Here is a 22,464-nt window from a genome sequence, read left to right as displayed (position 1 = left end):
TTGACCATGAAGTTATTGTTGTATCGCTATGAGGTGCATAGATGTGCCTTATTTGGGGAGTGGTTCTGCCCTTATATTGAGGTTGATAAAGGATCCGGTATGAGACTTTGGATTTTGTCATTGAAACAGAGGAATGTATATTTATTTAAGTTATGTTCCCGACGCGTTTTCTGAAGTACGATACTTTTTGGTTGCAATCTTGACATTATAAGGCTTATAACAAATTCTTTGCTCACTGTTCTCCTTTCTCAGACTTCACTTCCTTCCTTGTTGCTGTTTTTATTATTTTTGTTTTATCTTTTTTCCCCAACTATCTATGGTTTCTTTAGATTTTGGAGCCTCATAGTAGGCGAGTAGATGGAGGATTCACTGAAGCACGCCTGAGGGCAGAGGTCTCCTTGTTGCCTGACAAAATCCGCGTTTCATCTGGGAGACGTGCTGTAGCCATGGCCGCAGGTGTTATTGATCGTACCTATAAACACGGGGAAGTACAGAAACAGGTCATCGTTGTTGTCACGTCAGGTTGGTCAGTTATGTGTTTTGATCACAACCTCAAAAAGCTATGGGAGACGAACTTGCAGGTATGCAGAGTGTGTTTCGTCCTTTATAGTCATATTTTAGTTACTTTTAAGTTTCATAGATCCACTTATTCTTTTGTAGTTTTTGACAGGAGGATTTTCCACATGGTGCTCATCATAGGGAGATAGCAATTTCTATAAGTAACTATACCCTAAAGCATGGAGATGCAGGATTGGTTATCGTTGGAGGGAGGATGGAAATACAGCCACATGTATGTTCTCATATTCTCCCCTATTGTTTGTTTATCTTTGTTTTTACTCCTTACATTTCATAAAATAAGGGAAAAGAAATTATTGTAGGGATTCTTTGGCAGATTTCGCAGTTAGTTATTTCGTCGTTTTAGTTGGTTGTGTGGAACATGAATCGAATAATGGAGTTCAGATGGTGCAAATTTCCATTCCTCCCTGTACATTTTAGCATAGCTAAGGGACTGGGTATTTATTTTGAGTGTAGTATGATTCAATGAGTGTAATTTGCACAATCTAAACCCTATTTTTAAATAAATGAGTGTGATATACCATTCTTTGGTAGGATTCTTTGAGTGTAGTAAGTTCTGCTGTGTATTAAATAATAAGATTCAATGAGTGTATTTTTACAAGAGCTATTCTACTGGGTATTTATTTTGATCATTGAATAGAAAGATTTATTAAATCATAGCCAAAGAGAGTACAAATCAAGGAGAGGTATGAGATGCTACCTCTCCTTTAAGGAGGGGAGATGGAGGATTCCATCAACCCTTTAGTTGAATAAACAGAACAAAGGACAAAGAAAATTACAGAGAAGCCCAGTACAAAGTAACCCGAGTAGCCCCTTGTTTAGCAAGATAATCATCTAAGGCATTTGCTGATCTACCCACCCACTGAAACCCAACTGTCATATTGCTCGTGAACCATTTAACCTTTTTTAAGACATCCTTAAAGCCCCAAGTGGCAGTACCTGGGTCAGCCAACCATCCTACTACCACCTTGGAATCTCCTTCAACTATTAAGTTCTGCACTCCAAATTGATAAGCAATCTGCATCCTCTATACCGCAGCTAGGAGTTCAGCCCTCACAGAGTCTCCTATTCCCACCAGTCCTGAAAAAGAGAAAGAATGTTTCTGTTCTCGTTTCTCAATACACCACCAATACCAGATGGTCCTGGATTGTCCTAACTATTCCCATCAAAATTCAGCTTAACAAAACCCTCCATAGGCGGAGTCCAAGTTACTTGAGTTCTGGACTTCTTACAAGAAGGGAAGGCAACTGCAGACCAATTCCTCCTTATATCATTGAAGGAGTGTTTTTCAAAGAGCTTTAAGGTTTTCAGCCATAGAATAGCTCTTGTGAAAAATACATTCATTGACCTCAAGAATGGTTCTTTACTTCTTCTAAATAATTATGGCATTTCTTTCTACTTCCCAAATAGTCCATAGGAGAGCTGCTCTTGTACACTTTTAACATAATTATCCCTCTTCTTGTGGGGCACACAAAGGTAGATGGAGAAAACAACAAATTTACCTCAGCCGCTAAGTTCCACCTGCACCCAAACAGATCAAATACCCAATTCCAAATAGCTGCAACAAAAGAACAATAAATCAGTAAGTGGTAACAGTCCTCATTTTGCGCTTTGCACAGGGTACACCTGTTAGGGAATAAACACAAGAAAGGTCTTTTCTTCTACAGGTTATCCATCATGTTGATTTTACCATAGTAAACTTCCCAACAAAACATAGCTAATTTTGGGGGAATAGGCCTAGACCAGACTTCTTTAATTGGGAATGCCCAAGGAGAAGAACTAGAGCAAAAGGATTTAAAGAAAGAGGCACAAGTAAATGAACCTTTTGCAGTCAAAGTCCAAATTTTCCTATCAGATTGAGCGGGCCTAAGCAAACAGAATCAAGTAATAATAAGAGCTCAGAAACTAATAAGGATTCCTCATCCCTCAACCCTCCATGGAAGCCACGGTCCCAATTTGTAGACGGGTATATGGGGATAAAAAGAAAGGTAGACACAGGCTCTTTTTTTATAAAGGGAAATAGAGAAAAGAGAGGGGAACAGGTCCTTGAGGCCCAAATTTTCCATCTAAGTGCCTTCCTAGAAAAGATCATGGGTCCCAAAGCAAGCATCATACTTGACGAAGCGGAGGAATTTGGGGAGGATGCCATGAATTGCCTTCCAAGGTGTTGCAAGAGTAGCCTGTCTAGATACCCCTGCATCCGAACCAATTTTGGAACAGCCATGTATACTTGCCACCACTGCATGCCACAACCTCTCCCTCTCTAAAGGTCATCTCCACAACCACTTCCCTAGAAGAGCTTCATTTTTATGAGCAAGATTCCCTAATCCTACTGGATATTTTATTAGTTGAAAACATGTATTACCTAGCAGGAGGAGTTTCATTTGCCCTTCCCTTTCAGAAGATGCTAATCTCAAGCTCCAAAATACAAGATTAAAGACCCACCTCCCAATGCTTGGCCTAATACTTAACAAACAAAGGGGTGGGTGACATAATGCCCTTGATTTGCAAGATCATATTTGTTTTGTATTTTCCTCCTTGCAGGTATATCTGTTGGAAGTATTTAATTTCAAACCCTTCCAGCAATGCCATTCACTTCATGGTTGGGGGGACATCATTCACCAGGTTGACCAGGATCGGGGAATTATTCTTCACCGTTTCCTCCCCCGATCCTTGGTAGGGTGGAATCCATAGTTTTCAAGGCATCTAGGCGATTCTAGGCGACATTGGGGCACCTAGTCGCCTAGTCGCCTAGGCGATAAAAGTTTTATAATATAAAAAACTGACTTTTGGCTAGTTTCCTAGTTTTATATACCATTCAGCACGTATGTTAATTGAAAAAATAGCAACTCTCTTTATTAAGAACATTAAATTTCTTCTATAAATGTGGCAAAAATAATTTCATTATTTTCATGTATTAATTTCCTAGTTTTATAATATAAATTTCCTAGTTTTATAATATAAAAATCTTTTACATGTATTAATTTCATTATTTTCAAAAATAATACTACTATAATAAGTATTTAATAGAGCAAATTCATATTAATTAGCAGCTACTAAAGAAGGTTATTAACTTTATATGATAAATATTCAAGATAGAAAGTAAAATAGAAAAAAAACAAGGATGGGGTTTCTGTTTTATTTAATTAGAGAGAGAGAGAGAACAAAAAAAAAGAACTTTATTATTCTATTCTTTCTTTCCTCTTTCTTTTCTTTCTTTCTTTCCTTCTTTCTTTCTTTCTTTCTTTCTTTTTCTCTCCGCAAAACCCTTTGATCTTTTAAATTTCAATAGTAAAACATTAAAACAAAGTATAATTGATATATATAGCATATAATAAAATGTATTATGACATACATTAATAAGATACATCAATATAAATGACATTATAAAAGGCACCCGTCTTGTCATTTTTGTTGCCTAGGCGGGCACTTAGTCGCCTAGGTGGGCGCCTAGTTGCTAAAAGTCAAGGCGTTTGGGCGAGGCGCCCAGCCAAGGGCGCCTAGTCGCCTAGGTGACGCCTTGACAACTATGGTGGAATCATTTAACATTTGGCAAGGGCAAACTTTTTAAATGAAGGGGTTACTATCATATTAATAAGATAGTGAATAAAATTTTTAGAAGAAAGTATAATACACCTGATGTCCATCCTTGTCATCAACAGATTGAACAAACCTTTCATCTTCAGATTTATGCATACAAGTTTTCTTACAATAATTTGAAAAGAGCCCCCTTGGATTCTCAATGAAATCTTAAATACTAGTGCAGTAGCCCAGATTTCAATTTCCGGCAACATCATCATTGGAGTGAGATTTTCCTATATTGCCAACCACTGGCTGAGGTACGGCCCCACTTGTCAGGCATTTGACCTTGTAAGTATCTCATAACAACCAACACCATTATTCTTCCCTCTCCTCTTTCTATCTTGGGTCATCTGAGTAGAAAAAAGAGCACCTTTTAACCTCATTCTTTTCAATTTTATCCCTGTCAAAAGGATTGAAATTCCTAAGCCCTCGTTTGTTGAGAACCTTTAGGTAGTATTTTTTGCAACTAAAGCTCAAGGGGTTTTTAGAACCTGAGATGCAAGACACGAGGTGGGGTATGTTTCTGAAGAAGTGAGGGGACCACTTTTGGAAAAAATTTGAAAAGCAAAGATCAATATAGAATAATATGCAATATTGACTTTTGATTGTTTGGCACTCAACTGGATAGCCTATCAAGATAACTAATTGCAGAAAAATATGTCATGATCTTGGAACATCTATCAACAACTATGGTTGGTTATTTTTGAAGGTATGGAAAACTTCTACCCTTTATTACTGAACTCAAAGTGAGGATCAGTGTGGGAAACAAAGTCAGGTTGTGGTTAGACACATGGTGTGATAGGCTGGCCGCTGGCAATGATGGAATTGTTCCCTTATTTATTTTTCATTGCTGAAAATGGAGAGGTGCTAGTGGCAAATCAATATGAGATAATTGGTGAAGAAGCAATGTGGATCTCCACTTTTGGGTGGCATTTGAATGATCGAGAGTTTGGAAATGACTTGCCTACTTCAAAAATTAGTACTTGCTCTCCTTAATCTAAGAAGAATGACATTTGACTTTGGATGTGGGATAAATCAGGTATTTTCTCTATCAAGTCTTTCTTCCACATTGTGAATATGTTGGAAGAAGAGTGCAGACGGAGATTGAAAGCTCCCTGTCCCCCCAAAAGTGTCTTTATTGGTGTGGATTGCAACCCTTGGTAAGTGACACACAAGATACAAATTGACCAATGAGGCATGAGTATCCCATCTAGAATATTTGTACTTTAACCTTGTGATATGGAGAAAATTGGCGATCTATTTTTTGCATTGCCCATTCAGTTCATATTTATTTGCATACTTTTGTAAACTCACAAACTACAATTGTAAGCTCTAGGGTCTGATGGTTTTACAATGGCATTTTATCAAGAGTGTGTAGTGAATTTTATAGAAGAGGGGTTATTAGCTTTGGTATGAACTCTACATTTTTAGCACTGGTCCCAAAGAAGAGCATTGCTAACCAGCTATGGGACTTTAGACCTATCGGCTTAGTCAACAGTATCTACAAGGTAATGGCAAATGTGTTGTCTTTGAGGATTAAGAAAGTGATCTCCAATTTATATCACAATCTCAAGGGGCTTTTGTACAAGATGGGCAAATAATTGATCAAGTTCTAATTGTGAATGAATGTGTGAAGGCCCCAAAGAGATTAAAGAGGAAGGGAGTGGCTATCAAATTGGACCTGGAGAAAGCCTATGATTTGGTGGATTGGAACTTCTTAATTGATAATATTAGGAGGTGTGGTTTTGGAGATTTGTGGTGTAAACGGATTAGGAGTTGCTTACAATCTAGTCATTGCTCAATTATTGTTAATGGAACGGTGTATGATTTCTTTAAGCGCTTTCGTGGGCTTAGACAGGGAGGCCCCCTCTCTCCCATTCTATTTACTTTGGTTGCTGAAGTGTTGAGTAAGCTGAAGTGTGCAGAACAGTTAGTGGCAAGAGAGCTGCAAATTGAAGGAGACTCGCTTCTGATTATAACATGGGCAAAGCAAATTGAGTCAGTACCTTGGAAGCTAAGGTTCACTTTTAGATAGATTGATCAACTTGCAAATAGATTTAGCTCTACTTTCAATTGGGTTAAAAGGGGAGCTAATGAGTTGGCGGATGTGTTAGCCAAGCAGGGAGCTAATAGACCATTCTTATTTTGGGCAGTATTGTAAACTACTTTGCTATTGGAAAGTATTGTATCTTGATTTCAGATTTAAATCAATACATGATCTTCTTTGCTGATAAAAAAGTGTTGAGTAAGCTGATTTCAAGAGCAAATTCCTTGCAATTATTTAGAGGTTGATCATTTGGGAGAGAATATTTTGATCACTCACTTGCGGTTTGCAGATGACATTCTGATTTTTTGTGATGGAGATGGTAATGAGGGGGTGGAAAACTTGAAGTTGGTGGTGACACTCTTTGAAAGGCTATTTAATTTGAGGATTATTTGGTCGAAGAGTTTAGTGTTGGAACCAACATTGAACAAGATGAATTGAGGGCTACAACAGGTTCCTTAGGTTGTGAGAAAGGTGATAATCTCAGATTCCCTAGTTTTTGGTCTCCAGTGGTGGAAAGGATTGAGAAGTGTTTTGCTGGGTGGAAAAGTAGCTGCATTTTGATGGGGGGGGGGAGTAACTCTTATTAAGTCTACCCTTGCAAACCTTCTAGTGTACTATGTGCCAGTGTTTATGATGCCATGAGTGATGGTGAGGAAAATTGAAAAAATCGTGAGGGATTTTCTCTGGGAGCTAGGCGAAAAATAGAAGGATCATTTGGTTAGATGGGAAAAATGTGGTGAAATTGAAGGCAGAATTGGTATTTGTAATTGGTAATGTTAGCTCGAAGAATCTGCCTTTGCTCAACAAATGGCTGTGGAGGTTCCCCAGTGAAAATGAGAAATTATGGCACAAAGTTGTTGCAGGTATTCATGACATGTCAAACAATGGATGGGATGTTGGAGCTCTTCTTTGAGCTACCTTGGCTGCTCCTTGGAAAGCCATCCACGGAAATTTTCCTACTGTTCTAAATCATGTCAGGTTTGACTTGGCTTCAAGTAAAAAATCAGATTCTGGGAGGATGTGTGGATTGGGGATAACGCTCTGGGTGAGAGATTTCCTTCTCTTTTTGATCTTTCTAGGTTTAAGGGTAGACCTATTTTCTGACTTCATAGGTCAGCACCTTCATCCTTTAGGGCCGAACTGGAACATTGGCTTTAACAGGAACCTTAGAGAATCTGAAATTCCTAGTGTGTCCGAGTTGTTAGGCTTGCTGAATTCAGTGTTTTTGGGAGGAGGCTTGGATTCTAGGGTTTGGGGCCTAAATTCTGATGGGTTGTTTTCTTGTAAATCTTTCTTATATTCCTTGGTAGCCACCACCCCTTTTCCTTCCTTACCAGTCAATGAAATTTGGTACTTTCCCATTCCCCCTAAAATTAGTACTTTCTGTTTGGATGTGTTTCATGGTTGTATTAATACCTATGACTTGCTTCAAAGAAAAAGATCAATTTGGTGTTTGCTCCCCAGTTGGTGTGTCCTGTGTAAGTTAAATGGTGAGACTGCATTTCGTCTTCTAATCTCTTGCCCTTCTGTTAGCTTTATTTGGAACTGGTTTGCTTCCTTCTTTGGATGTAGATGGTCTTTTCCTGACAGGTTGGAAGGATTGTTTAGCTCTATTGGCTTTAGTTGCACTAAAAGGAGGGGTGGGATCTTATGGAGGTGTACTAGAGCAGCAGTGCTTTGGACTGTTTGGGAGGAAAGAAATGCAAGACTATTTGAAGAGAAAGAAGCAAGGAAGCTTTGGTAGAAATAATAACTTTGAGAGTGGGCACACTGGGCAAAAAGCATGAAGATGTTTTTAGATTTTAAGGTTGAAGACTTTTTCAGGGCTTGGGGTGTTATTGTTGCCTCTTCATCTAGAAGACAGAAATCTGCTGAGACATGGTTGCGCTCAATAGGTGGCTGGAAGAAGCTGAACTTTGATGGGAGTTGTTTGGGTAATCTGGGTGAAGAAGGAAACATCCTTGCTTTATACTCTGGCCCCGCGAACAAGGTTATGTGGCAAGATCAGAGCTTTTGGCTGCAGTATATGGGTTTGAAAAGGCTAAAGAGTTGGGTATTAATAGACTGATGTCACTGATCATTGAGGAAGACTTGAAAATTGTTGTGAAATGTCTGCAGAAGGGGGAGGGGGTGACATGACATTTGAGGAATGGATTCAGGCGATTTAAATGGCTATCAAAGGACATGCCAATCTGAGTTAGATGGGTGAGGAGAACTGCCAACAGCTTGGTAGATGGTTTAGCTAAGCAAGGGGTGCAAAGAACTTATTTGTTTTGGGCTCAATTGTAAATTTGGATTTGGCCAGCCCTCTAAAGTTGTGCTCTTTTTTAACAATCTCTTGTTGTAACCATGGTTTATTCTAATCAATGAAACCATTTCTGTGTTGCTGATAAAAAAGTCATTAGCTTAGGTGGTGTTCGCTACCGTGGTCATCTCGTGGATGGCCCCGTTTTGATCCATACAACGGGATGGTCACGGCATTCGGTTTGCCGTGGATGGGACTGGTCCACAATATATTGTGGGCCGGCCCCATCCACAACCCAAAATATCGTCTACTCATTAATCTCGTGGCCGAGTTTGGTCCCTAGTGTTTTGACAATTTTATCTCTCCTACTCATTGATTAGATACATCACACATTTCCCTTTTTACACTAACAAGGAATACAAAATGTGATAAACCTGAGAGCTAGACCAACCACAATCAAAAGAAAACCATTGCATGCCATACCTCAGCTTGATGTCCAGCATGCAACCTAACACCAAATGCATCTTACATAACCTGCCAAAAAATGCCTTGCATGGGAAACCTCCTACAAAGGCACTAAAGTTTATTGATTAAAATTATTTTATTACCATTTTTGTTAAAATTAATATTTATTGGTTTATATTCAATTGTCTGTCTTTTTTTCCAATTTATTTATCATATAAATTGTAAAAATTAGACATTTATGATCGACTGTGTAGATTAATTCATAAACTTTATATGAGATACATGGAATCAAACAAATGTTTGAAATGAATATCAAGCTCGTTTGATTGAGTGTAAGGAGGGCCTTGAAGACAGAGAGCATCTGCCCAACGCTGTAAGAATGTTTAGAAACAAGAAGCAATTATGAACTGTTTAAGTCTCAACAGTTTTCATCAGATTGAAGTTACTTTTTGGAGGTTGTCTTAGCAAGAAAATTAAGAAAGTCAGGAAACAGAAATCATAGTGTCTTGGGAAGGCAGGGGGGATTAAAAGGTTTATGCAGGGGTTAGATGGATTTGGGAAGCACTTTTGGGTGAAATGGTGGATGTTTCTTGGATGGGGCTGGTAGGGGTCTATGTTTCTTTTCAGGGCCTTGGTCTTTTTCTTTTTGCTCTTCTTCAGTTGAAAGTTTTTGTGTGTTTGTTTTTAGTTGGAAAGGATTTGGTTGGTTGTTTTGTCGGGTTTGTGGTGCTTTTCTATCTTGGGTGATAACTGTGATATCTCATCATTATCTTTGTATTTCTCTTTATTCAATAAAGTTTCCTTTTTTATTTATTCACATTGCTACTTTACATATCTACAATATTGTCAATTTATCATCAACTTATGCTAATACTATCTGTTGTACTCCTCATAGTGCCGGTAGTGTTCACTAGGGAATATGTTGATAGTAAAATTTTGTTTTGCTACCCATGGAAATGGAAATATGTCATTGAAACCATCTCTTGTACTCCACATAGTGCTGACAGTGTTCACTGGGGAGTATGTTGATTCTAGTAAAACTTCATCTTGCTACCCATGGAAATGGAAATATGTCGTGGAATGATTAGGAAATATAGGGACATATTAAACCATGCTTGGAAGTCAATTATCAATCTGTCCATATCTGGCTGTCTCATAAACTGCACACCCTGCAATACCCGCTTGAAACTCAGCATAGATAGAGTCCCCCATTCCTACCGGGCCCAAATATAAATCAATTATATGCCCTCCTCCATCCTTGAAAACACCCCCTATTCTTGATGACCAGGTTTTAAGGCTGCTACCATCAAAGGAAAAATGGGAAAAAAAGATTCAAGGTTTTAGCCCAATGTATATCCCTACCATGGTTTCAAATGTCGCCAATGTCGCCTGACATATGTCGATGTCGAGGCTCACTGACATGAAAATGGATGGTAATATAAAAATTACATTTTGTCGGTCGACATTTCCTAAATCGGTCCAAATAACCAAAAAAATACACTTTTTCCTATTAAGTCGACAGGATGTCGACTAGTGTACATTAAAAATATAATATATTAGTATATTATTATTAATATAATACAGTATATTTATAAAGATTATTCCATTAATAATTTCTATTTAATATTTAAAAAAAAATTTATAAAAAGAATTAACAAAATATATAAAAAAAGAATAAATTAATTACTTTATAATATAAAACATAAAATATTTTCAAGTAATAAAATATTAACTAGTTAGTATTTTTAAAATTTTTTATTAAAATCAGAAAATGTTTATTAAATTTTATAATAAACCATATTCTACATTTAATATAAAAAAATCAGAATAAATTTTATACTAAATCATAATTTATTATAAATTTAGTATTAAAAATCATAATAAATTCATTAAATCTTATAAGAACTCAGAATTTATCATAATCTTAATACTACAAAAAGGAGAATCAGTTTGTTAAATATATAATAAAACATAATGCATTATAACTTTAATATTTAAAAAATCAGAATAAATGTATTTCCATTTACTATTGTGAAATAAATATATTAGAATTTATAATAAATCAGAATTAAAAATAAGAAAAGAAAATATCAGCTAACCTTGTAAAAATATCAAAATGCATAATAAGTCAGTAAATTGTCATTTACTAATTTGTTATTGATCTTAGTTTCTTAGCTTTATATAATGGTTGGGAATAAGATACAATTATAAAAAAAATGGTTGGGAATAAGATAATAGTCTAGAAATATGTATTAATGCTTATTTTATCATTTTACAAAATATCTTTGCATATTTCCACATAAATTGAGACAAAAATCATAAGAGTAAGCTCAAAAGAAACCAAATTTGTACTAATACATCAGGAGCAAATTTGCTACAATGAAGCTCAATTAATCTGCAATCTCTCCAAACTCTTCACAACCTCTTTCCTCATCCCAAATTTCTCCTCCAAGTTCACCGACAATTTTTTTTTGAAAAAGATGGTAACTTTATTAATGAAAAAGAGGGTACATAAGATGCACACAAAAATTACAACTCAAGAGTTAAGTAGGAAGAGAACTATCACTAAACAAGACATCCCTGTGAACACCAGCTTTTGCTAGACCATCCGCATCAGTGTTTAGCTCCCTAGGGATCCAACACAGCTGTGCATTTAGGTTGAGAAGGATATCCCTTGCTTCAATAAGAAAATGAGCTAAAGCCCATGGCTCACTGCCATGGTCAGCTAGCCATCTGATTGTATTTGCTAAATCTTCTTTTGTGGTGATGTTCTGAAAACCCAGATCTCTTGCAATCCTGATTCCAGTTAGTGCTTCCATAATTTCAGCCTTTGTTGAAGAGGCTATCCCTATTGGTCCCCTGAAAGCCAAAATAACTGTGCCATCTCTTCTGAAAATTCCACCGATTCCTGCTGCACCTGGGTTTCCAAACGCACTTCCATCAAAGTACAAGGCTATCTCCCCTTCTGCCACAGAAGAATGTGGGGTAGGGAGGATTAAGGATTGGTGTTTGGAGAACAGAAATTCTGCAGCATTTCTTTGGAGGTCAGAAAATGGAACCCCTTTAAAATGCTCTGAGTTGGAGGTCCAAACGAAAATTCTACGGGAAATGATAGACAAAAGCTCCTCAAAGTTTCTTTCTCTATTGTTGAAAATTCGGTTATTTCTTTCTTCCTAGATGCTCCATAAGATGGCATGTGCTATGGAAATCCATAGAATCCTTCATCTTTTGCTTAACCTTCTTGCTGTCCATTGTTTGAGACAGTCTATCACATGTTCAGGGAATGTCCAACTAAAATTGAAAAATTTGAGGAAGAAATTCCAGAATTTTTGGTTTCCTCACAGTGGATCAGAATGTGATTTGCTGATTCCCTGGCTTTTAAACACAAACAACAAACATGAGGGGATAAATTGGACCTTCCTTGGTTCTTTTTTTGGAGAAGGTCCAAAGTGTTGATCTTCTTCAAATTGGCTTCCCACGCAAAAAAGCAAACTCTGGAGGAAATGTGAGTGGTCCAGACTGTCTTAAACGGGAAAAGTTTAGTTAACTGATCTTTCTTGATTATAGCCCTGAAGTAGGACTTGGTTGAGAACTTACCTGTTGGGTGTAGGGTCCAGACTCGAGTATCAGGGGTGTTTGGGGAAAGGTACACTTCTTTGAGATTGTAAAGGAATCTAGATATTTCTTCAAGTTCATTTTCTCTTAGAGGTCTTCTAAGATCTAGGTTCCAATTGTACTGGGAGTGATGTGAGGATAGGACAAGGGAGATGGGGGCTACTTTGTTTCAGGTAAGGCTATAGAGACGAGGAAAGGATTCAGCCAAGGTAGAGTCACCCCACCAAACATCAATCCTGAATTTTATTTTATCCCCATTTCCCACTTTGTATCTGATAAAAGAGATGAAATTTTGGTAGGTTGAGAGTATACCTTTCCAAGGGTTTATGTCCTTGATTCGGTTCAAGTGCAACTTGCAATCCCAACCGTTTGCATGTTTCTCGTACGTACTGCTGATGGTCTCAGTCCAAAGGGCATTTGGTTCTAGAGGAAATCTCCACAGCCATTTACTCAGAATAACTGTGTTTTTTTCTCTCAAATGACCTATTCCCAAACCTCCTTCCTTCTTAGAATTGCACACATGGGACCAATTCACGAGATGGGATCCCTTTTCCCCACTTCCCTCCCATAGAAAATTTCTTTGAAGTCTTTCCAGATGATTGACAATTTTGGTTGGCCTTTGAAAGGACGAGAGATAGTATGTGGGCAAGTTTGCCGAAGAAGCTTTGATTAGGGTGAGTCTCCCACCTTTGGACAAGTAGTCTCTTTTTCACGTGGCCAGTTTTTTTCACATTTTTCTATTATTGGATCCCAAAAACTTTTGAGTCTTTGGGTTTCCTCCAAGGGACATTCCAAGATAGGAGAAAGGAAGGCTTTCAACTTTGTAGCTAAGAATTTCCTTAAAATTGTTTAGGGATTGAACATTTGCTACATTCAGCCCTGCAATACTGCTCTTAGAGAAGTTAACACAGAGCCCCGAAATCCATTCAAAACAGATTATGATCCTTTTCAAGTCGACAACATTGTCTTCTTCAGCCTCTAAAACCATCATAATGTCATATGCAAATTGAAGGTGTGTCATCTGAATTGAATTTCTTCCAACTTCGAAACCCCTCACCAACCCTAACAGATTTGCCTTCTTCACCAATTGGCTAAAAATTTCCATTATGAGAGTGAAGAGTAAGGGGGAGGGGACATCCTTGCCTTAATCCCTTACTAGCCTTGAAGTAGCCTTTAGGTTGCCCATTGATTAGAACTGAGATCCATGTGGATTTAACACCTCTCTCCACCCACTAAATCCATCTTCTTCCAAACCCCATTAGCCTTAGGGTTTCTAATAGACATTCCCAATCCACTTTGTTGTATGCTTTTTCCAAGTCTAGCTTCACAATCACTTTCGGCTTGCCATTCATTTTCCTCTCTTCCACGCTTGCTATCAAAATGCTATCAACAATTTGCTGCCCATTTACAAATGCAAATTGATTAGACAAATGATCTCACCTAGAACTTCCTTCAATCTCTTAGCCAACACCTTTGCTAGAATTTTGTAAACACTTCCAACTAAATTGATAGGTTTGAAATCTTTCACTTCAGGAGTGCCTTGCTTTTTTGGAATCAGACATATGAAGTTCGAGTTATTCCCCTTATTTACTATGGCCGAGTGGTAAAAGTCTTTAAACACCTCTAGTAGATCTTGTTTAATGGTATTCTAGCAAATTTGATAGAAAAAAAGAGGAAATCCATCTGGCCCTAGTGCCCTATCGTCGTCCATATTGAAGATTGCTTCCATCACTTCTTGTTCTTGAAATTCCCTTTCTAACCAGATTTTACTTATCTCTGAAATTTTTAAGCTTTCCCAAGAACTTAGATGAGAGTTTCTACTTTCAATCTTTGAATGGAGATATTTGAAAAAAATTAAAAAGGCTTCAGAGATTTCTTTGGGGTCCTCCATCTCTCTTTGCTTGATTTTTATTTTTGAGATGTGATTCCTTTTCCTCCTTCCAGAAGCATGTATAATCTGGAATTTTTATCTCTCGCTTTCAGCCATTTGATCCTTGATCTTTGTCTTCAATACACTTCTTCACGCCTTACCACCTTTTCCCATTCTTGTCTTAAGATGGTTCTCCTTCTTCCGCTGTCCTCTAACTGGCCAGTTTGCTCCTTTTGGTCTAGGTCATCTAATTTTGATAGCAAGAGTAGTTTCTCTTCCTTTAAAGCTTTAACTTCCTCTGTCCCTCACCTTTTTAGATTCCTTTTCACATACTTTAGCTTTTCCAAAAATCTATAACTTGGCCAGCCTTCCACTTTGTATTCCTCTCACCAGGTTGCCACCTTCTTGGAAAAATCTTTATGCTAAGTCCATAATTTTTCCAATTTGAAAGGGGTTTTCCCTTGATGCTTCAGATTTATGGTAAGTGCGATTGGCCAATGATCAGAGATGCATCGGGGCTTGATCTCTTGATAGGTCAATGGATAGAGATCTTCCCATTCTAGTGATATAAGAAATCTGTCTAGCCTGCACCTTAAAGCATTCTCTTACATGTTGGACCAGGTAAAATTTCCATTTCTAAGGGGAGGATCATGCAACCTGTGCCTAGAAATGAATTTGGAGAATTCCCTCATACTTATGTTTACTCTTTTCTCGTTTGAGTGCTCACAACTGAATCTAGTGATGTTGAAATCCCCCACCCACAACCCAGGGGATGTCTGCCTGTTCATGAAGGGAATCCAACTCCTCCCAAAACTGATTCCTCTTTGAGGGGGTGTTTGGACCATAAATCACAGTTAGGATCCAGGTGAAGTCCTCTTCCTTGTTATTGAACAAGATTGAAATCGTGAAATCACCTTTTTCTATTTCTACTCCAGACACTACATCTTCTCTCCACATTATGATAATTCCTCCTGAGGTGCCTATGGCCAGAAGGGCAGCCCAATTTCTGCCTCTTGTTCCCTAAATTGATTTTACCAATCTCCTTTCTACGGATTCTTTTTTTGTTTCCTTTAAGAGAATTATGTTAGGATTCTCTCTTCTCAACGTGTCTTTCACTATGCTTCTCTTGACATCACCACCCAACCCCCTTACATTCCAGCTCAATATCTTCATTAGTTTACTCTAGTTGGCTTTCCCTTACTTAATCTTCTACTCTTTTCCCCTATGCTATCCGCATTCTGGCCTACCATCCCTCATTGCAGACGCTTTAATTCCCTATTGGTTCCCTTTCTTTTTCCTTGCTTTAAGTAGTTTACTTCCTTAGGCTCACGAATTTCCTTTGTGTTCTTTCTTTCCAAGCTCGAGATCCCACTAGTTCCACTACAGTGAATTCCTAGCTTCCCTGCCATCTCTATAACTTCAGTTACTTTCTGTTTTTCCTTTTCTTGGCTTGCTGTAACTTTGGTCTCTGCTTTGACCAGCGAAGTTTCCTTTGAACTAGACTGCGATTGTGAATACTGGGATTGTCCAATGGTTGGGATTGTTGGTCGCCTGAACTTGGATCACAAGGAAACAAATGGCTACAGTGAGAAGGTGGAAAGCTACAATGATTAAAAGGACGAGTAGATTCGAGGTTAAAAGAAGAGCAAGATCTGGATGAGGTTGTGTTAAAAGAGTGCGGTGAGTTTCTTCCTCGTTCATCCTCAGGGCTTTTGTAAGTAGGCAACTAAATCCCGTACTCTGGATCAAGTAAACAGACTTCTTCTAACAAATCGACGCACCCCCACTCCTTTCCTCCAAGGAGAGCTTTGGCTCTGGAAAGTGTCACTTCCTGTGGGTTGGCCTCTGTCTCTATCTTGTAGGAACTCATACCTTCATCTGAGTCTGACTCTTCTACTTCTCCGGAGCGCTTGACGATGGGTACTTGAGTGTCGGTGAACGGAAGACTTCTTTCTGGCGAGATTTTGAGCTTGGGGGGGGGTTAGGGAAGTTCTGTCCATTGTAAGTGGGAGCTGAAGAGAGGCTATGCTGAGTACCTTGACGCATGCGGACAACATGGGAGAGGTGGGTTTGGCTTGAGACAAGGCTAGGATTCTTAGCTGGATCATGTTTGTGCTGATGTGGCTCATCCGAACCCAAAAGAAGCACCTCTTTCTTTGAGCTGAACTTTTGAGCCAAGGCTCCTTTTAAAATTTGAAAAGGCTTCCTAACCCGACTCTTTGAGCTATTCTTTCTTGCTTCCTCTCTCTTTCTATTTCTCGGCAGAGCAAAAGCCCGCCTATTTCTGACTTCGCCCATCTCTTCAGAACCCGCCACAGGTTTTCCTTCCTTTGCACGTAATCGATCTGCACCATCTCTTGGTTGATCGTGGGCCATAGAACTCCCATGTATTTGTCTACCGTTGCTCCGAGATGACTCAACGAGTTTGATATTTGACTCGGTTGTCTTCTCCACTACGACCAAAGCAAAAAACTAGACATTCCTATCGAGGATTGGTATTGATCGAGGGATAGAGTGTATTCCTTGATTTTTCACCTTCAATCAAGCCTCCCTCAACTCAGACAAGCCTTTTGTTTTGGGATCGATTTCTTCTAGTCCTCCGCACAGACTTCCGATCAGCTTGAAAACTTCCTCCTTCCACAAGTGAAACGGGAATCCATCCATTAAAGAGTAGATTTGAGGGGACGGTGTTTGCAGTTGGCCACCGACAGTTTAGCTTCACCCAACTTTCGTAAATGTAGAAATTCTTCATTCTAGCTCAAGCAAAGGCTAGGTCTTTAGAAGGAGTGAACCCCACCGCTTTGTTGCTGGAGAATGGGTAAAGACGGATGAGGGTCGGAGTGTGAAGGTTTGCTCAGAGGTCGAGTTCGATTTCATTCCAACCCAGTTCGTCAGTTCTGGTGCACACAAACACATTCTTTCTATAACCAAAAGGTCTTTCTTTGGTGGCGATAGAGATAAAGGCCGAACCTCCAACCTTCACAACTTTGCTCTGCCCGATCGTCAGTGACGGGAAAGTAGCTGGGGTTTCAGAGACTGAAGGTCCGAGCTTAGGGGTGAAAGAATCGAGCACTTTGAGAAAAATTTTCCAACTTGACTTCTTTTCTTCTTGCGGTATGCAGATAAACCTTTGCTTTTTGGCGAGTTCCCAACAACTTAAACGGATGAATCTACCCCAACGATTTTCACTTTGTTGAATTAATACACCTTCCCTTTGTGAGTGTGTTTGTGCTCTTTAACTATTCCCGTTTGCATGGAAATCACCTCTCGGAGGAAATCTCTCATCTAGGTCGTCTCCTCTGCTTTCAAGGATATTCTCGACCAACCACCCTTTCCTCTCTCAGTAAGCATTATAAAATCATCTTGTTTGAAAGGTTTTGTGTCGAACTCAAAGGATTTTGAACTGATTGCTATTGACTTTCTCATTGTTGTAGTAATCTAGGACTTGTTGTAGGTTTCCGGTGTTAACAGTCTCTAGTGTTCGCAATCTTCTGATGCCTCACCTTTCTCACCGATGACACGCTCCCAGATCAGTTCAAAGAACAAAACTCAAGCAAATGAATTCCATTAGGATTTCAATCCACGGTGCACCAACAAATTTCCTCATACTTTCTTCCTTCCTCTTTCTTTCAAAGGCTTCAATAGCTTTCCTAGCAAAACTCTCCCCTCCCAAAAAGAATAAGCCTAGAGACATTCTGATTTCCACCTCTCTATCAACTAACCTCTTTAAATCTAAACTTCCCTTCTTTTTCTCCTCCTCCAATACCACATTGGAAGAAATCTCAAAGCTTTTATTAACATCCAAGCAAGCCGTCTTCTCTACCAAGTCAACCTTTTTCAGTTCATCACCTTGGGGATTTGCTGGATGAAACTCATTCCCATCTCCAACTTGTAGAGATTGCTTCTCCACTTGTGCGCTCTCATAACAAATATTTTGAGAGTTTGCTTCTCTTCTTTTATAAATTCTTTTGTATTTGCTGGTCAACCCTACTCCTACGAAACCATCTTTGAATATTGAAAAAACCTATGTAACATGGACAACATTAAACTTACTTGAGTCAACACCCTTTCCAACATTAAACCTATGTAATATGGGACTTTAAAATTCTGTGCTTTTTGCTTTTTGCTTTTTATTTTTTTATTTTATTTTTTTATTTTGAGCCTAATGGCTGGGATGGGGGACCCCCGCCCACCCCCTCGAGGCAAGCCTGAACAAGTCCATGTTAGGGTCTTAAATTCTTATTTCTCACATAAAAATAATGATTTTATAATCTTAATTGCCTTTTAAGAAGATGTTTTATTGAAATGAATGAATGAACACCATTAGCAAATAGGGGGTTAGGCGTGGTACAAAGGCGACTCATAGAATCAAGAATGCAATATGTTTTACATCACATGAGCTACTTGAAGTAATGCAATTGAGGAAAAAAAGAGATTGTGAGTTTTACATGCTTGAAAATGCTTTATATGTTTGCTTTTATTTTTAAATTTTCATTTGAATACACTTTACATGTTATGTTTATGTATTTTAATTTTAGATAATAGGTTTTTTAAAACATTTATTTTAAAATTTAAGTTTATATTTTTTATTAACATTATGTTTAACGTTTTTTGAATTTTGATTTTTTTTGAATTTTCTGACATTTTTTTTTACTTTTTGGCATTTTTATTGTAATTTTGTGCCTCGCTTCAAAAAAGGCGCGTGCCTTGCCTTGTGCTTTAGGCACAAATTGGCCCTTGCGCTTTTAAAACACTGCTTATGTGTAATGTATGATCTTCTGGTATTGTGGTGATGTATATCCAACATGAAACTTACAATTTTGCTTGGTTTAAGATTAGAGCTTAAATATCTTTTAATGTTTGTTTACCTCTTTTCTTCAATGCACTAACAACTATTAGGACTTCATCTTTTCTAGATTTCCCTAGATCCTTTTGAAGTGATTGGAATGACAGAGAAAAGTGCTGAGCAGCACAGAAGAAGTGCCACTGAGAAGGAGGTATTCGCCTTTTGTTGTTTATGCACATTAGATTTTCTGTATCTCATTTCTTAGATGCCATAAAATCTGATTCGATGTGCATTTAATTTCTTCTTTGATGCCATATCCTTTGATGTGAATGCAATTACTTTGGCATACAGTGCTTGCACATAGTTATGCAACTAAAAGTCTAAAACTTAAAGCTTGGTTATTGATTTGACTAATGGGACATGTTACGGTCATTTGCTCTAGTTCCATAACTAGAATATGATTACCTCATTATCAACGTTGTTGGTTCAAATACAGATTATTTAAATTGGGTATGCAGTTATTTTATGTACATAATTTGGATGGTGATGTTATGAAACTGAATTAGATCCAGTGCTTCAGCCTCTTCTGTATCAGACCTCATGGGTCAATCCACCAGATTATAGATACAAACTGTATGATGAAACTAATGCCACTGTGTAAGAACTGCCAGTTGAGAGATCAGGCAACAGAAACTCAAGAGGCACTGACTACAGTCCTATGTCCAAAGGATTCTCACCACTCATGGCCATTTTATGTGGGATTCTCAAGGAGTGAAACCATTAACAAGCTTTCACAGGCACAGTAGAGGACTGAACAATAAGGAGAAAACAATTACTTTGGGTTTGTTCCTTTGAATTAAGTGGATGTGTTGTTGCCTGGGGTTAAAGCCTGATACGACAAGTTTAACACTTAAAGTTAACCTTTTAGTTACCATTAGCAAGAGGCACTGACTACAGTCCTATGTCCAAAGGATTCTCACCACTCATGGCCATTTTATGTGGGATTCTCAAGGAGTGAAACCATTAACAAGCTTTCACAGGGACAGTAGAGGACTGAACAAGGAGAAAACAATTACTTTGGGTTTGTTCCTTTGAATTAAGTGGATGTATTGTTGCCTGGGGTTAAAGCCTGATACGACAAGTTTAACACTTAAAGTTAACCTTTTAGTTACCATTAGTTTCAAATTTACCATAGCTTGTTTTGTAAACTCAATCTTTACTAGATATGATGGTTAGCATAAATTTTGAACATAAAGAAATACTGAGTTCATTGCAAATTACACAGCAAATTCTCATTGTGAATGTGCAACGGATTTTGATTTTCACCACTCTTGTAAACTGTTAAGTCATTGCCTAACTTGTGGACTTTACTAAGATTTTTAGAAAATGGTATCCTATAACTTCTGCCCAGTCAAATAAGAGGATCCATTTAGGTGGTATTCTGCATGGGTCTTCTGACTCCAGGAAAGATTTCTCAGTCTTTTCCATTTTCCATAAGCTGTTTTACTTATTGTCTTGTTCTTATTGTTGTCACATTCCTCTATATTATATTTATCTATAGTTAATTAGCGATTGTATGATAATGCTGTTGAGATGTTTCTTCCTCATTTAGTAGTAAAGCTGCTTCTAAGCAGTTTTGTTCTTTTCTTTTTGGTTTTTTCATTACCAAGAAAAATTGTAATATTATATATTTGAAAGTTGCAAATTTCTTTTTTACTCTTTAATCAGAACATGATGAGGAGAGTTGATTTTTACACATATGCAGAAAGCACATTATCAACAAAAAATGCATCAATTTTCATCACTCAAGATGGATTGCCATAATGCTATTAGATGAAGGTTTATGTGTGTGTTTCATCTCTCCCTCCCTCTCCCCATCTTCCTTCAAGGTATAAAGTTTTTGCAGGTGTTGGATACCTTAGTTTCAATGAGAAAAGAATATGCGAAGGAAGGTTGGATTCTTTTCCCTTCTACTGAATTGCTATGAATGGTCTCCCATATTTAAAAACAGTCAGAAATCTACCTTTGGAAGGAAAGATCAGATATTTCAGTCAAATTTTGGCATTGAACATGAGACATGTCCATTGAACCCTTCCAACTGAGAACTATTTTCTAATTTTGATTAGAGTCCTCGGGCCATAGTTCTTCATCTTCTACAACTAAACAAGATTTCCTTTCATGTCATTGTTACACTTTACAGGGTATTTTTGTTCCTTTTCTTTTGTCTCTTTCTTCTTCTTCATGTCTCCCTTGGTTCTATTCACCCATTCCCCAAAAAATAAAAAATAAAGAAGAATGAAAAGGAAAAGAAATGTGCTTGTCACATCAAATCATTTAATTTAAAGCTTGGTTGCATTAACATCATGATTCTTCGCTAACAAGTCAGTCACTATTTTTTTGTTGCCCTTTTTGCTTTTGTTACTTTCTCTGATGGTAAGGTCAACATTAATTAGGTTTTTGTGGAGTTAATATAATGTGCTTGAGTAGGAAGAACATAAATGCATATTGTGAAGGTATCATGTATATTTTTTTATGCCCTTTATAGGCTTTTGAGAACGCTGGTACTGTGGACTTGCGACATTTTGCATTTTATGCATTTGCTGGTCGCACTGGAATACTCCGTTGGAGTAGAAAGAATGAGGTAAATAATTGTTCTTCTATTCTACTCGTATTTTCTGCTTTCTTGGGATATTTCACTCATATATTTACTTCTCATTGCTGACCAAAAAGAAAATAAATTCTCCTTGGAAAGATAAGCCATCTAGGCACTATTTTAAGTACACTTAACAGTTCTTAAGGAAGTTTTGTTTTTGATATTGGATGTACTGTTTTAAAGGCAGATGAGCCAAGGCACTAGGATCTGATGTGTGAGATGTAAGCTTCGAGATCTTAAACGACTTAACCAATTTGGAAAAACTGGAGTTAATAGAATTGCCAGTATTGTAGATAACTAATAACTCTTAAAAGACTTGATCAATGACTTTGAAGTTTTAAACACAAACTAACTATGACTATGCAAATCAAACTATTAGGCCAGATCTCACAGACAGTGTGTAAAATGACCAAAATAGTCCCGCTGTTGAACATTACATGAAATACATAAGAATTCAGAAATTTCCAAATTTGACTCTTTGGTTCCTGCGTCATTCCCACTTTACCTTTCCTGGTTCACCCCAACATAAGTTTTCTTTTGTTTTTTTGATAATAAAATTTCCTTTGAGTTTGAGACACCTGAATTTGCTAGTGGATCAGCCATACTATTTGCTGATCTAGGCAGC

At 37.8% G+C, this 22,464-nt stretch overlaps 1 protein-coding gene across 1 annotated transcript in view; it reads left to right on the top strand.

Annotated features, from left to right (window-relative positions):
- LOC148851248 (FG-GAP repeat-containing protein) overlaps positions 1–22,464 on the top strand; it is a 51,981-nt gene that overhangs the window by 746 nt on the left and 28,771 nt on the right. Inside the window, exons 3-6 of the mRNA XM_088942925.1 lie at positions 330–581; positions 671–790; positions 19,317–19,397; positions 21,732–21,827. Coding sequence (XP_088799051.1) covers positions 330–581; positions 671–790; positions 19,317–19,397; positions 21,732–21,827 — 549 coding nt within the window. The remainder of the gene's footprint in view (positions 1–329; positions 582–670; positions 791–19,316; positions 19,398–21,731; positions 21,828–22,464) is intronic.

Source organism: Nelumbo lutea, chromosome 5 (assembly GCF_056320005.1).
Source record: "Nelumbo lutea isolate HS-2025 chromosome 5, American lotus-T2T, whole genome shotgun sequence".
NCBI lineage: Eukaryota > Viridiplantae > Streptophyta > Magnoliopsida > Proteales > Nelumbonaceae > Nelumbo > Nelumbo lutea.
Note: the sequence above shows the minus strand (reverse complement) of the source record. Positions and strands in the feature narration are given on the sequence as shown.